Source organism: Rhinichthys klamathensis, unplaced genomic scaffold, assembly GCF_029890125.1.
Source record: "Rhinichthys klamathensis goyatoka isolate OS25496 unplaced genomic scaffold, OSU_Roscu_1.1 h1tg000564l_1, whole genome shotgun sequence".
NCBI classification, from domain to species: Eukaryota; Metazoa; Chordata; class Actinopteri; order Cypriniformes; family Leuciscidae; genus Rhinichthys; species Rhinichthys klamathensis.
Window position 1 is genome coordinate 78,791 of NW_026607030.1, and position 13,500 is coordinate 92,290.

Consider the following 13,500-nt stretch of genomic DNA (forward strand, 5'->3'; position numbering starts at 1 on the left):
CAGTTTATTTTATTTTATAAGATGATACAGTACTATATTCTACAGCTGACAGATTAGACAATACACTTACGTTTAATAAGTGACATAATTTACATAAAATGTATAATGTTTGTAAAAGTATCTATCCAGTGTGTTATCAAAAGGTTTGGTGACACTTTATAATAAGTATATAGTAACAAAACACTTATAAATCATTTGCAAACAATTAGTTTATAGTTAACTAATAGTTTATAAATTGTAGTCTCTATATTGTTATTATAATAACTATTTATAATAAAATAGTGAGTTCTTCATTCAATGTCACTGTAATTAAAAAAGTGTTATTGTTTAATAAGCTCATATGTAAAGAGTCCATCATGTTTTTTTTAATGCTTTATTAACAACTTGTTAATCATAACTATCATGCAGCTAAATTTTAAAGCTGAAGTAAAGTAAAATTTGTCAATGATAATTCAGAGTAAATAGTTCCCACTTTACATTAGGTCATTGAAAATACAAAATTGCCATTAAGTGCTTTAAACCTTTATTAGACATTAATAGTAAGTGTTCTTAAAATGTTTATAAATACATTAAGTCTAATTGTGTATTATTTTACCTTATACATAAACCTTTATTTACATTTATTTATCTTAATATATATATATATATATATATATATATATATATATATATATATATATATCAACACCATGTACACTGAACAAAATTATAAACACAACACTTTTGTTTTTGCCCCCATTTTTCATGAGCTGAACTCAAAGATCTAAGACTTTTTCTATGTACACAAAAGGCCTATTTCTCTCAAATATTGTTCACAAATCTGTCTAAATCTGTGCTAGTGAGCTCTTCTCCTTTGCCGAGATAATCCATACACCTCACAGGTGTGGCATATCAAGATGCTGATTAGACAGCATGATTATTGCACAGGTGTGCCTTAGGCTGGCCACAATCAAAGGCCACTCTCGTCATCCTCATCGGGGTCTCGACCTGACTGCAGTTCGTCGTCGTAACCGACTTGAGTGGGCAATGCTCACATTCGATGGCGTCTGGCACTTTGGAGAGGTGTTCTCTTCACGGATGAATCCCGGTTTTCACTGTACATGGCAGATGGCAGACAGCGTGTATGGCGTCGTGTGGGTGAGCGGTTTGCTGATGTCAACGTTGTGGATCGAGTGGCCCATGGTGGCGGTGGGGTTATGGTATGGGCAGGCGTATGTTATGGACAACGAACACAGGTGCATTTCATTGATGGCATTTTGAATGCACAGAGATACCGTGACGAGATCCTGAGGCCCATTGTTGTGCCATTCATCCACGGCCATCACCCCATGTTGCAGCATGATAATGCACGGCCCCATGTTGCAATGATCTGTAAAGATTCCTGGAAGCTGAAAACATCCCAGTTCTTGCATGGCCAGCATACTCACCGGACATCTCACCCATTGAGCATGTTTGGGATGCTCTGGATCGGCGTATACGACAGCATGTTCCAGGTCCTGCCGATATCCAGCAACTTCGCACAGCCGTTGAAGAGGACCAACATTCCACAGGCCACAATCAACAACCTGATCAACTCTATGCGAAGGAGATGTGTTGCTCTGCGTGAGGCAAATGGTGGTCACACCAGATACTGACTGGTTTTCGTGACCACCCACTCACATATATATATATATGTATATATTAGTTTATAATTAATTCATGGTTTATAAGCTGTAGTTAGTCCATTAATAGACTATATACAAATAATGAGCTCTTCATTCATTGTCACTGTAATTAACATAGTGTTATTGTTTAATTAGCTCATATGTAAAGAGATAGATAATGCTTTGTTAACAACGTATTAACCTCTGTAGTCAACAATTGTATCCCTTAAAACTAATCTTTGATCACAAAAATTACATTTAAAAGTTTTTTCCTTGGAAAAAAAAATTCTTCATGCCTTAAAATAGCGTGTATGTTACTCTACACCCTTGCCTCATTTAGTATACGTGGTTCTATGAATATGCAAATGAGCCCCAGCTCCACTCACACCAGCTCAGAGATCCAAGAGTTACAAGGTCGTTTGTGACGTCAGAAACACCAGCGATTTCAAACCGTGTTTTTGAGACTGTCTTTGGTTCACTGCAGTTTTAAGGAGAATATACTCAGGTGTTGACATATAAAATGGTGTTGACTCATGCATTTGCACATGGTCTGTTTTAAAGCATATTAAAAACACCACATAGTCATATAAACAACATTAAAAGCTTCATTTTCAACATAGGTTTAAAGCACTTAATTAATTTTAAAACAAAGCATGATTTAATGATTAATATATGAGCTAATTAAACAATAATAATTTGTTAATTACAGTGACAATGTATGAAGAACTCATTGTTTGTATATAGTCTATTAATGCATTAACTATAGTTTATAAACTATTCATTAAATATAAACTAATAGTTTGCAGATTATATCTAAATACTTTATTACTGTAAACGTATTATAAAATGTTTCTAAAAGGGGTATGAAAAAATGAGAGGGGGTATGAACAAATGCCCGATCACTGTCCTGTGAAATTAACCAAGCGAGCTTGGCTATAGCCAAAGCTATACAGCGCACTGAGTGACCAAGAACTTAGGTGCCTGAGGTGCGGGGTCCACAGCTCAATACCCTCCGATCCATACTTACCTGTATAACTGTCCCGGGAGCCGAGCCAGCTAGGGAGGCAGCAGCTTAACTGCGTCCACCAGCAACTCCAAACTGGAAGAGGGCAGACTAAAGTACTGCAACTCCGACCATAACAATCCCTCGGCTATAAGCTCTAAAGGGCAACCTAACCAAAGGGAGCATGTAATTAAGCATCCCGTCCTTAAGGATTAGAAGAGGCCTCAGGAGAGAGCAGTAAAATCTCAACTGTTTGCTATACCCTCAAGTCTCCTCTAGGAGTCTCCCAAGTACTCTTGGGAGATCTGGCGAGAGAGCACCAAGAGTGGAACACCTACGCCAGCTCTACACTTCCATGCTCTCCATTGCCGATCATCAAAGAATCAAGTCGACAAAGCTAGTCGCCGCCTACGACATCCGTGACTAGAGAGGGCCACACAGTAGGAGCGACACCCACTGCGATTTCTCAGAAGTGCCCTACCGTAAGAGTGTCACCGCTGAACCCCAAGAGAAGCACTCTACCTGTTAGTCAGGTCTCCTAAGGAAATGAGCCAATGTATTCCCATCAAGCTACAACATCCAGTGTAAACCGGAAGGAGGCTACTAAGTTATAGCGCTGCTCTCAACTACTCTCTACCAAGTGGCCCTCATAGGGTTTTGGTAGCCCATTTCCTACAGTTCTAGATGCATATCCACCTCTGGCCAAAGTGCTGAAGGACAGTGGACTCTGTCCACATATTTATGCAGCGTCATTCCATTACTCCTCACTAGGGTTGGGTATCGGTTGGGTTTTATCCGATACCAGTACCTACTCGGTATTTTTTAAACGGTTCCGGTGCCTAAACGGTTCTTGAAACGGTAGGCCTACTTAAGAAAACGAAACCGCACACACTTTATCAAAAAATAATACCCTTTTATTTACAGGGCCAAACTGGACACAATATTAACTTAAATCTTTAAACAATATAAATACAAATAATAATAAAACCAATATAAAATAAAAATCCACATTTACATAATATCAAATAAAACAATATTGTATCAAACAATGTAATAATACTGGAGATTAATAGAGATTACTAGCAGGCAGAGCTGCCAACTCTCACGCATTGACCGTGAGACTCACGCAATTGACCCTTTTCACACGCTCTCACGCACGCCACACATCCATTTTCTCACGCAGAGAAAAATCGCGGACAAAGAGGACACTGACACCGACAGACAAGGTTACTTTTGATATGGAACAAATCCACAGCTGTCAGATTCTGTCAATATTTTTAGGAGATTCACACAATAAATAACGTTTTGGCTCTTTGAAATGTGACAGATCGCTGTAGCGTGTCAGTTCAAACGGCACGTGATACAGCAGCCTACAAATACAAATCCACTGCTTCTTAGCTTCGCAGCGTTGAGTGAACCTATGAAAGAGAACATATCTGGTTACTGGTGTAACCTATGTTCTCTCAATAGGGAACGAGACGCTGCCAAGCTCCTCGCGCTGCCGACCAGCTTCCTTTTTCGACAGAGAAATCTGAGGAGCAGATGGCGCGCGCGCGCCAACATAATATGACGACGTAAGTGCGTCGAGGCGGCGCCCGCGCCATCAGCCAATGTATTGGCTTGATTCTATATGGATTCAGACTATCGGCACACCCAGAGGGCTTTCTGACGCGTAATTTTACACGTGAAATGCAGCCAAACCTTGCGAGCAAGAGCACGCATGCAAGACAGAAGAGACTGCGCGTGTGTGTGTATTTCAGTCAGGCACCGAAATCAGGCACCGAAATTGTCGTTCTTATTCGGTCTGGTTACTACCGTTTACGTCGGAACCGGTTCCCTATTGGCACCGAGTTTCGGTACCCAACCCTACTCCTCACGAACAGTTAGGAAATGTGTTAACAGCTCCACCACTATGTCCACATTATTACCTCTAGGTTCATGGTGGAGGTACGACAGATGAGGGAGTGAAACTCCTCTTCTGTACAGCCAATTCTTATGTGATTACATGAGGAAGCACATCGTGGAGATCAGGAAGAAACGGAAGGCTCATGGGAGGAAAGCGTTTATGTCCTGGGAGGAATCGCTCATCTAATCTGGCTGGAGCACATTCCTCCTTTTCTCTGGGGTGGGGGAGATGACGGGCTCACTTAAAACATCCGTCTCAACTCCCGTCTCGTCTAACCAAAGTCCCTTTCAAGAAAAGTCTGTTCACTCAGCGGCCATATTTGCAATACCTACGGCCAGCTATTTCAGGCATCCAAGACCAAGTCTTATCTATTTGAATCCTGACATCTGAAAAACTGCTTGCCGAACTCACAATTGAATAACATATTTCAAATCAGCAACAAAATCTGACATGAACTGTCTCATAAATGTTGTTTCTTATGCTCAAATAGCATGACAAAATCTTAATTTTTTAGGCTAGACCAGCCAATGAGCATGTGCAGTCCTAAGTGTGAGTCTTTTAACGGCAGCTGTAGTGACGCAATGGACTTTTCTTTTACTTAGAATGCAGGACGTATTCTGCCATATTGCGCGTTGCAGTTTCTTCAATTCATAAGTAATAGAAGTGAACAATAACGAGCTCTCTGCCAGATCGGAAGAAGCGGCCAAGCGAGCTTCCAGATGAAGTTTGAGAAAGGGATAGACCCGTCTCTTACTCCTCCGCCAGTTCCATTTGCAAAACCCATGATCTAAGTCACTGCGCCGCCTCGGCAGCAACGGGACAGGCACCACGGGGTGCTTATCCCCCTTAAAGAAAGCCAGGTGGAAGTAGAGCTTCATCACTGTAAAACAGTCACAGTGAACACAGCCAGCCCCCATAGAGAGCTGGCCGTGCATATGCTCCGCTCCAAGACAGATGACACACATCTCGTGTGTATCCTCTACTTGTAATGAAATGAGGTCAGAGCATGATTCTAACCCACTTTTTCTTTTCATGCTGCATGATACTTTTCAAACACAGAGAGAAACACAGGTTCAGATTTCACATGCACACACTCATACAAAGTGGCTTCCTGAAGACAAAAGAGCTGATGACATTTTCTTCTGGCGCCCTCTTATAGCCTGTCGGTGTGCCTGTGATGTCGCCCAACTGCCGTAGTCAATCAAAATTGCCATGTATTCACACGTGTTTTAGACACCGGTTAACGCGGAGTGTTCCCGCATATCATCAACACCATGACGCAGCGTCGAAGTTCCACTTCGGAACATTGTGGTTATCATCTGAGATAACTTGCTTCTGCTATTTATATTTCATTTGGTTTTCTGTTTCGGAAATTGCAAACCAATTCTATAGAACCTACATCTATTCAAATCTTTTGATAATCTGTTAATAGTACAATGCATTAATAAATAGTATTATAATAGTATTAAACTGAACAAGAAGACATGCAAATGAAACATTTGATAGTAATGGCTTAATGAAAGGCACTTACTGTGAATGAAAGATTTACATAGTAGTAAAAATGATACTTTTTATAGATTTCGACATTATAGAAAATGTTGAAATGCTTGGCGAAAAAAAGCATTTTTGATGATATTTTGTAAGATTAGTATGTGCCCGAAGCCCAATACCTTATCCGTAAAGGCAGGGATAATGGCTTCAAAACAAATAATGAATTCTATCGAATAATAGGAAAAATATTCGGCAGCCACAGTCAGTCCTCATGTTTGCTGGATAACAGCCGAGGCAGAGGATAGCACAAAATTATACATAAACCTCTAACATCACTACGCAATAATGAGTGTGTGAAGTGAATGAGTGTAAACTTAATACAATGAGCACTGCACGATCGATTCTATCAGACTAGACTATCGAGACTATCGATTCCGACAATTAGAAGAAATGTTATAATTATAATTCTGTCAGGACCACAATCGTCAAATATGATTGACAATTAGCATACAGTTTGGATTGGCAGTATGATTCTGTTCAAAAAATAATTTTGAGATTGTAACAGATACAGATATTGGTTTCACTGCACACCCCTAGTATAAAGGAAATATTTGCCGCTTTAAAAAGTCTCTTACCATGATTTAATTGTGATTGAAAAATGCATTTGGCAAGTAAATACAAATGAGCAACTGGCCAGTGATTTAGGTGTTTTTTGGTGCAATAAATAACTTCGAAAAGCTTACATGGTTTAAATCCTAATAAAATAATAACATGGGTAGCACGTACCTAAATCAAAAGATGAGATGCGTGATGCAGAATGATGATGAAACAAGAAACTTTAATAAACACGGAGAACGATAGCACACCCTAACATCAACTTTAACGTGGAACAGAGATAAAAGAAAACAGAAGGCTTAAACACACGTGGATACTTAAAGAAACAGGTGTGTGACTAATCAAACCATGGAAACAAAGTAGAAACGAGAACTCGAGCAAATAGGAACAGGGAGAACCATGAAAACGAAATTAAACAGAACATGACAATGAAACTATTAAACTAAACAAGTCGAGATCATGACACCCTCGCTGACGTGAGTGCATCAAATCAGAGAGATACAAACAGCCTAGACATAAATGGTGAATGGTGTGTGTTTGTGGAAACTTTTTCCTCTGGACTACATTTATAATACAATTATAATTATAAAGTACTAAAATACAATTATAATTTAATAAGTATAATTTATACTTGTCAGACAATTCAATTAATTCATATTTTTGTGAATGTTATAATAAATGTTAAAGTTATGGTTTATTTGTGCTGTTATTCCAGAATAATTTGTTTTAACAAAAAAGCTTTTGTTGTTTTAAGTTGTGTTGAAGTTGATTTAACTCATAATTTTAAGGCAACCGTGTGAACTTCTTAGTTCATTGTTACAACAAACTAAATGTAGTTAAGATTAAGTTGAGTGAACTTCAAATTGTTTGTTCACATAATATTAAATTAAGTTGAGTGAACTTAAAATTGTAAGTTAACTTAATCCCTTTAATTGCTGAATAAATTGATACAATATTTAATCTTAAGTTAGGACAACAAAATCACTTGTTGTAAAAACTCACATTTTTAGTTTCAATTAACTCAAAATTTTAAGGCAACCAGGTAACTTACTTTTTTTAGTCAAACTAACAAATCATTTTTTACAGTGCAGAAGTTAATCTGGAAAGCCATTTTCTTTTTACCGTTAAAACCAAAGAACTCCCACAAGGCTGAAAACTGGGACACATCTGTATAAAGCATTAGTGAAACTTCTGTACCTACCTCCTAGACCAGGCCTAAGACGGTTGTCATAGCCATCGAGGAGGCTGTCCAGAATCCTGGTGAAAACTGTGGTGTTGTCTTTCTGCTCATCTGCATTCTGACTGGAGCTGACAATGCAAAACAGCAGATGTTCAATTCAAAACCCAACAAAAGCAATAATCAACAGCAAAAGGATAGCTAGAACACTAGATCCTGTTGTGTAAAATCAGACACCCTCCTCGGGGTAATTCTCAAACATCCAGCCTGTTTAAAGAGAATTTGCAATGTATTAGCCCGAAGACAAAAAAACAAGTCTCCTTCCATCTTAGGAGCAAAGGGGTATAATCAGAGGAACAATGCATTATTAATTAGCTAAAACACTGTTTTATATGCAAATATCCATGTGGATATTCTGAGTTCTGGCATCATGAAGCCAAACGTTAAAATGACCGCAAAACGAATGAACTCTGTTAACATCTTTGCTCTTAAGTATTTCAGACAAATGATTATGAGCAAAATGCAGTTTAGTCATATAGTGTCAAATGGTGTTTTATGATTAAGAGCTTGTAAGGATGGTGAGCAATTTGTCATCCCCTAAAAACCGTTCATACGTAATTGCTTGCTTTTTTTTGGTAATCATTGGCATTCTTTTCCTGCTAAAAGGTACTGGACGACACGTGCGGATGCAGACTCAATCACACTGTTCGGTGTTTCAAAAATAAGCTTGGCATGGAAACAGATTTCAAGTAGAGGATGAGGTCATCACGATTAGTTAGCAAGGACCACGGATCGGAGTGTTTTGACATGGCAAAGATAGAGGGAGAGAACACGACAGAAAGAAAGAAAGAGAGAGAGACATCACACGCATTAATGCAGGTTATCCATGTATCAAATCTGTTATTGCACGTAATTTCACTAGGAATATTCCACTAAACCTACATAGACAAATGACAACTATCGATTCAAAGCAGTTCAATAAAATTAGCTGAGAAGAAGAGTGCACTTGTTTTATGTCCTCATCTCAAGCGGTCTCCTTGCAGAATTCCCTTTGTCACAAAGAACGTATGTTACGAGGTCTATGCGGTTTAAAAGTCTGAACAGTGTCACTTTGAAAATCTGGGATTTGAACTGTTCACAAAGAAACGTTATGACTGGTCAAAACTGGCCTTTTAATTACTATTTCATTGCTTCAATTACAGCAAACATTTTAAAATCAGCTGGTTTATACAAACTTGCAGACTCGAGCAGTATTCTCTCAATATTTTGGGATTCTCCTGTTTTCATTTTATTCGGTTACATTTGATTTTAAGGTGACGTAGTTACATTGTACTCACTCAAATAAGTATTTATTACTTAACTACATGTACCTACCATGCAGTTAGGGTTATGGGTTGGTTTAGGGTAAGTAATAATGCATCATTTACTGTTATTACTATAATAAGAACATGTAATAACATGTAACCATGTCACCTAAAATAATGTGTTAACCTTTTTTTCACAAGTGGGCTCACAACTTTGGAGCTCACTGAATTCAACAACAGACTGCCACAAAAACAACGAGACGAATAAAACGAGAGGAATTCCACCCTTCCACCCTTCCCCCATCGGCGCAGAGAGACATACACGCACACAGACTCTATGAGCGACACTGAAAAGGGGTCATGAGAGGAAAACGTAGTCTCATATATTACGCATACAACACTCACAGCATGCTGGTAATGTCAGCCTGACCTAAAATTACATATCCGCTGTTAATAATAATAATATTAGAATGCACAAAATTCAGAGTCAGAGAAAGATCGCAGCAGACTACTATGTGTGTGTATATATATATATATATATATATATATTGGTACATTTGGTGGTAATTGGGTGAATGAGAAACCATGCAGTGATGAATAACACAATGTAAAATCCAAGTGCTTATGAGCAGAAAACAGATCTCTATTAAACATTGTACAGCATCCCCATCTACAGGTCATATAGACAGCAACAGTGCTCTCTGCTCTCACACACAGCTTACAAATAAGACATTGTATGCCTATGGCATTTTTAAAGTATTGTTATAAAATATTAATGGGAATGAATACAATTCTGTGACTGTCACCTGTCTAAACGTATAACATACATCTAAGGCAAGCAAAACGTGGCATGACATTTGTGTTGCAGTGATTATTTTACAATCATGATTACTGATCTGTACAAAAAATGGAATTATATGCATCATTAAAACACTGTTTTTGTTGTCGTTATTTTTCCTAAACGGCAGCATAATTCTCTGCTATTAGCACAGAAAAACCCAAGCTGCATTGATAAAAACGTAACAGTCATCAGTTAATATCACACTTCAACGAAAAAAAAAAAGAAGTTTGAGTACAAACCTCTGCATTTTTCTCAATATTTAAAGAAGCTTTAAAAAAATCGATCTTACTATATGTTTTTGTCTTGTTCCAACTAAATAAAATAATTCAGTGATATTGTTTATGGATGATGGACTCGCGCATAATCTTGTTTTCTTACTTTACAATGTATGTCAGGAAAGAAATCACTTAAGAATAACACCATGAGCCACGCAGTATAACAGGAAAACAGCAGAATGAAAATATTAATGAAAGCTTCATTAGCATAACATCCTCTTTGAAGTCGGAGGTTCTGATCCTTGGTCTAAGTTAACATCATAGGTCTAGATCAAAGACCTAGATTTAGATCAAAGTCATTACATATATATAAAAAATAAAAAAACATTACTGTAACTACAGCGAAGAGAATGATCAGCAAAAGTAGAGAATGTGTTAATCATTCCAAGATACGAGTAAAATATGAAACAAAATCAGGTGCATAAACATACCTTTTTCCAGCCAGGACACTGGTCACCAGTAAACAGGCCCAAATCCAAAGCCACGCTGCTCCCCTTCCACCCCACATCATTCTCCAAAGGATGAATCCTCACTAAAGAAGAGAAAATACAAAGTTAAGGTAATAATCTGCTACATGGAAAAAAATAGCTTTATATGGAGTGCATCAATTTTCATTTGGAACATGATTAAAAATCTGATTAAACTTGAAGGTTTTTTCTTTTTTTTTGACAAAAAACAAACAAAATGTTTTTCCAAGTAGATCTGTGGCGTAACTCACAGTTAACAATCAAAGTCTGTCTATGGACAGCAATTCTGTTATGTGATTTGTTGATTCACAATAATTTGAGATGCAGCATTAATCTGGAAACACTTTACAATAAGGTTTCATTAGTTTACTAACATGAACTAAAAATGATTATTACAAGTATTTATTAATCTTTGTTAATGTTAGTGAATAAAAACACAGCTGTTCATTGTTTGCTCATGTTAATTCACAGTGCACAAACTAATGTTAACAAACCTTCGATTTTAATAATTAACATTAATTTAGATTAATAAAAGCTGTAGAAGTATTATTCATTCTTAATGCATGTTAACTCAAAGTAGTGACTGATGTTAACTAATGCAACCTTAAGTCTTTCCAATTATCTAAAAGCGAATCCTTTAATTGCACAATACCCTTTATGGTAGTTTAACAAGTACAAAATGTTCATATTTCCTCGTTTGAACCCTTAAGATCTAATTTAAAGCCTGAGCATATTCATAAATACTGCGCGTTCATGTGAATTGGTGCTTTGTGGTGGTCCAAGCCCCCGTTACAGTTTATGTATAGTGTAGATTAATACTACAGCAATTATGCATTGTCAGGATAATGATTAAAGAAATATGGCAAAATACGGCAGTCATTCCGCATATGAAAAAGCCACGAGCCCGCTATGCAAATACTAATTGTTTAATCGCACTTACACCTTTTAGACTATTATTTTGTGCTCATACACATATAAGGCTGTGCATCATATGAACAGAGTTCTATACATAGGCTATAAAATATAGGCAAGAGCAGTGTGCTTTCATTCCGACGGTCGGCGCTACGCATTAACGCAAATCATTACACACACGATCGGTGCTCTAATCCTACATAAACATCATACAACATGATTTACAGCTTAATGCAAAAAACCTTGATCACTCGCCGAGGCACTTCCACGATGCACACATTAAAATTGTACGTGATATACCTGGGCGAAATTACCTGACTTCACATGGATTATAATGCGTACACAGTCCATAACATTCACACTTTTAGAGTTCTGTCGCGAGAGTGCATCGTCAAAAGCATGTCTCTCAGTCAAGGTATCTCAGAATTAGTATTGGGCGTGCGCCACGGGGTTCTTCCTAAACGTGTAGTAATTAAATTGGAGTAATTAAGCAAACAGTGCGCCACTATAGCCAAGTTCGCAGCAAACATGCACACCACAAATATCATACATATAAAAGTAGCTCATAATCAATTTTAGATTTCCAGGAATATGGCACTACCTTTTAATGCCGCCGTGATCCCCCAACCACTGGTTTTTACAATTTCCAAGACACAACCATCAAGTCATATAGGCTACACTTACGTCAAATAGATTGCACCTTATCGTCAAACTTTTGCAAACGTCTTTTTATGTCTGGATGCGAGGAGATGATGCTCTGAGATGCGAGCTGTTCTGAATTTGAGCTCGAGGCTGCTGCTACTGCTGCTGATGATGATGATGCTGAGCGCGCGCAGCTCTCGCGCACTCTTCATCGAAACTCTTCCCGGTTTACAGCAAATTAGTCATCTACCAGAGCCAAATCCACAACAATAAAGCTTCACTATAGCAGAGCAGCAACTGTGCTATGTCCCTGAAATGAGATCACTTGAGTACATGGCGATTGTGTTACAGAATGGAAGGTACCAATCTCACATCGAAAGACCAATCCGTCCTATTTTTATATGCAGCACAATTTCACTTGCGCTGCTGTCGACTTAATCTCTTTCAGTGGTTGGGGATCAAATCCTCTTACATTTCACCCGGATTTCGCCTCTTTCTCGCTCTCTTCCATTGCGTTGGAACAATAACACAAAGCGCATCATCTCCATCACAATTAGCATGCTATTAATTATTACACCAACGATATTGAGCACTGCCACGTAAAAGGCATGACAGACATGCACATGCATGCAAAAAAAAATGCATGCCAAACCGCAGTGCATGCACATGGATACACCCAAAATAAAGTGGAATGCATGCATTTCTCACCGAAAAATCCCGATGACTCGAAGCTTTCTCCCAAAAAAATCACCTCGAAGCAGTCTCTACAAACCCTCTTCTCACTGACTCACCCACCGCCTGGAATATTGCACTGATATTTTTAAACAAATGCTTATGGAAGATCCGCAGTCCTTACAGCGCATCTGCAGAGGAGCTTTTTTGACAATTTGCGTAGTGAGCGCACAAACTAAAAGCCGGAGGGTGTTTTAAACGTGACATTAACGAGGAAAATAGCGCATCTTATTAGAGGCCACGTCGCGAGCTTCCATTTCAGTCTGCTGAGTGTTAGAGAGCGATGATGGCACGGACTGAAACATTAAGAAAGCATTCACACAAACTCCACAGCGTCTTGACGTTCATGTGCATGTTCATGCATGCGCGACACGGGATTTATCTCGATAAACGATAAACGATGAGTAGCAGCTCGCGCTCGCTGTCATTAGCAGACTATAGTTCAACTTTAACCTGATGCAATGCGAGCAACAGCTGCAACGCAAACACCTC

General features: G+C 38.4%; 1 protein-coding gene across 3 annotated transcripts in view; it reads right to left on the reverse strand.

Annotated features, from left to right (window-relative positions):
* Nucleotides 1-13,031, reverse strand: part of gabra1 (gamma-aminobutyric acid type A receptor subunit alpha1) — a 29,360-nt gene extending 16,329 nt beyond the window's left edge. The window contains exons 1-3 of one of the 3 annotated variants that reach the window (XM_056239447.1): nucleotides 12,985-13,031; nucleotides 10,687-10,787; nucleotides 7,860-7,966 (exon numbers count right to left, since the gene is read on the reverse strand). In XM_056239447.1, the coding sequence (XP_056095422.1) occupies nucleotides 7,860-7,966; nucleotides 10,687-10,766 (187 nt within the window). In that variant the 5' untranslated portion in view covers nucleotides 10,767-10,787; nucleotides 12,985-13,031. Of the gene's footprint in view, nucleotides 1-7,859; nucleotides 7,967-10,686; nucleotides 10,788-12,318; nucleotides 12,872-12,984 lie in introns of those variants that run through there. The other 2 variants (XM_056239448.1, XM_056239446.1) reach the window with 2 other exon arrangements.
* Nucleotides 13,032-13,500: the final 469 nt, after the last annotated feature.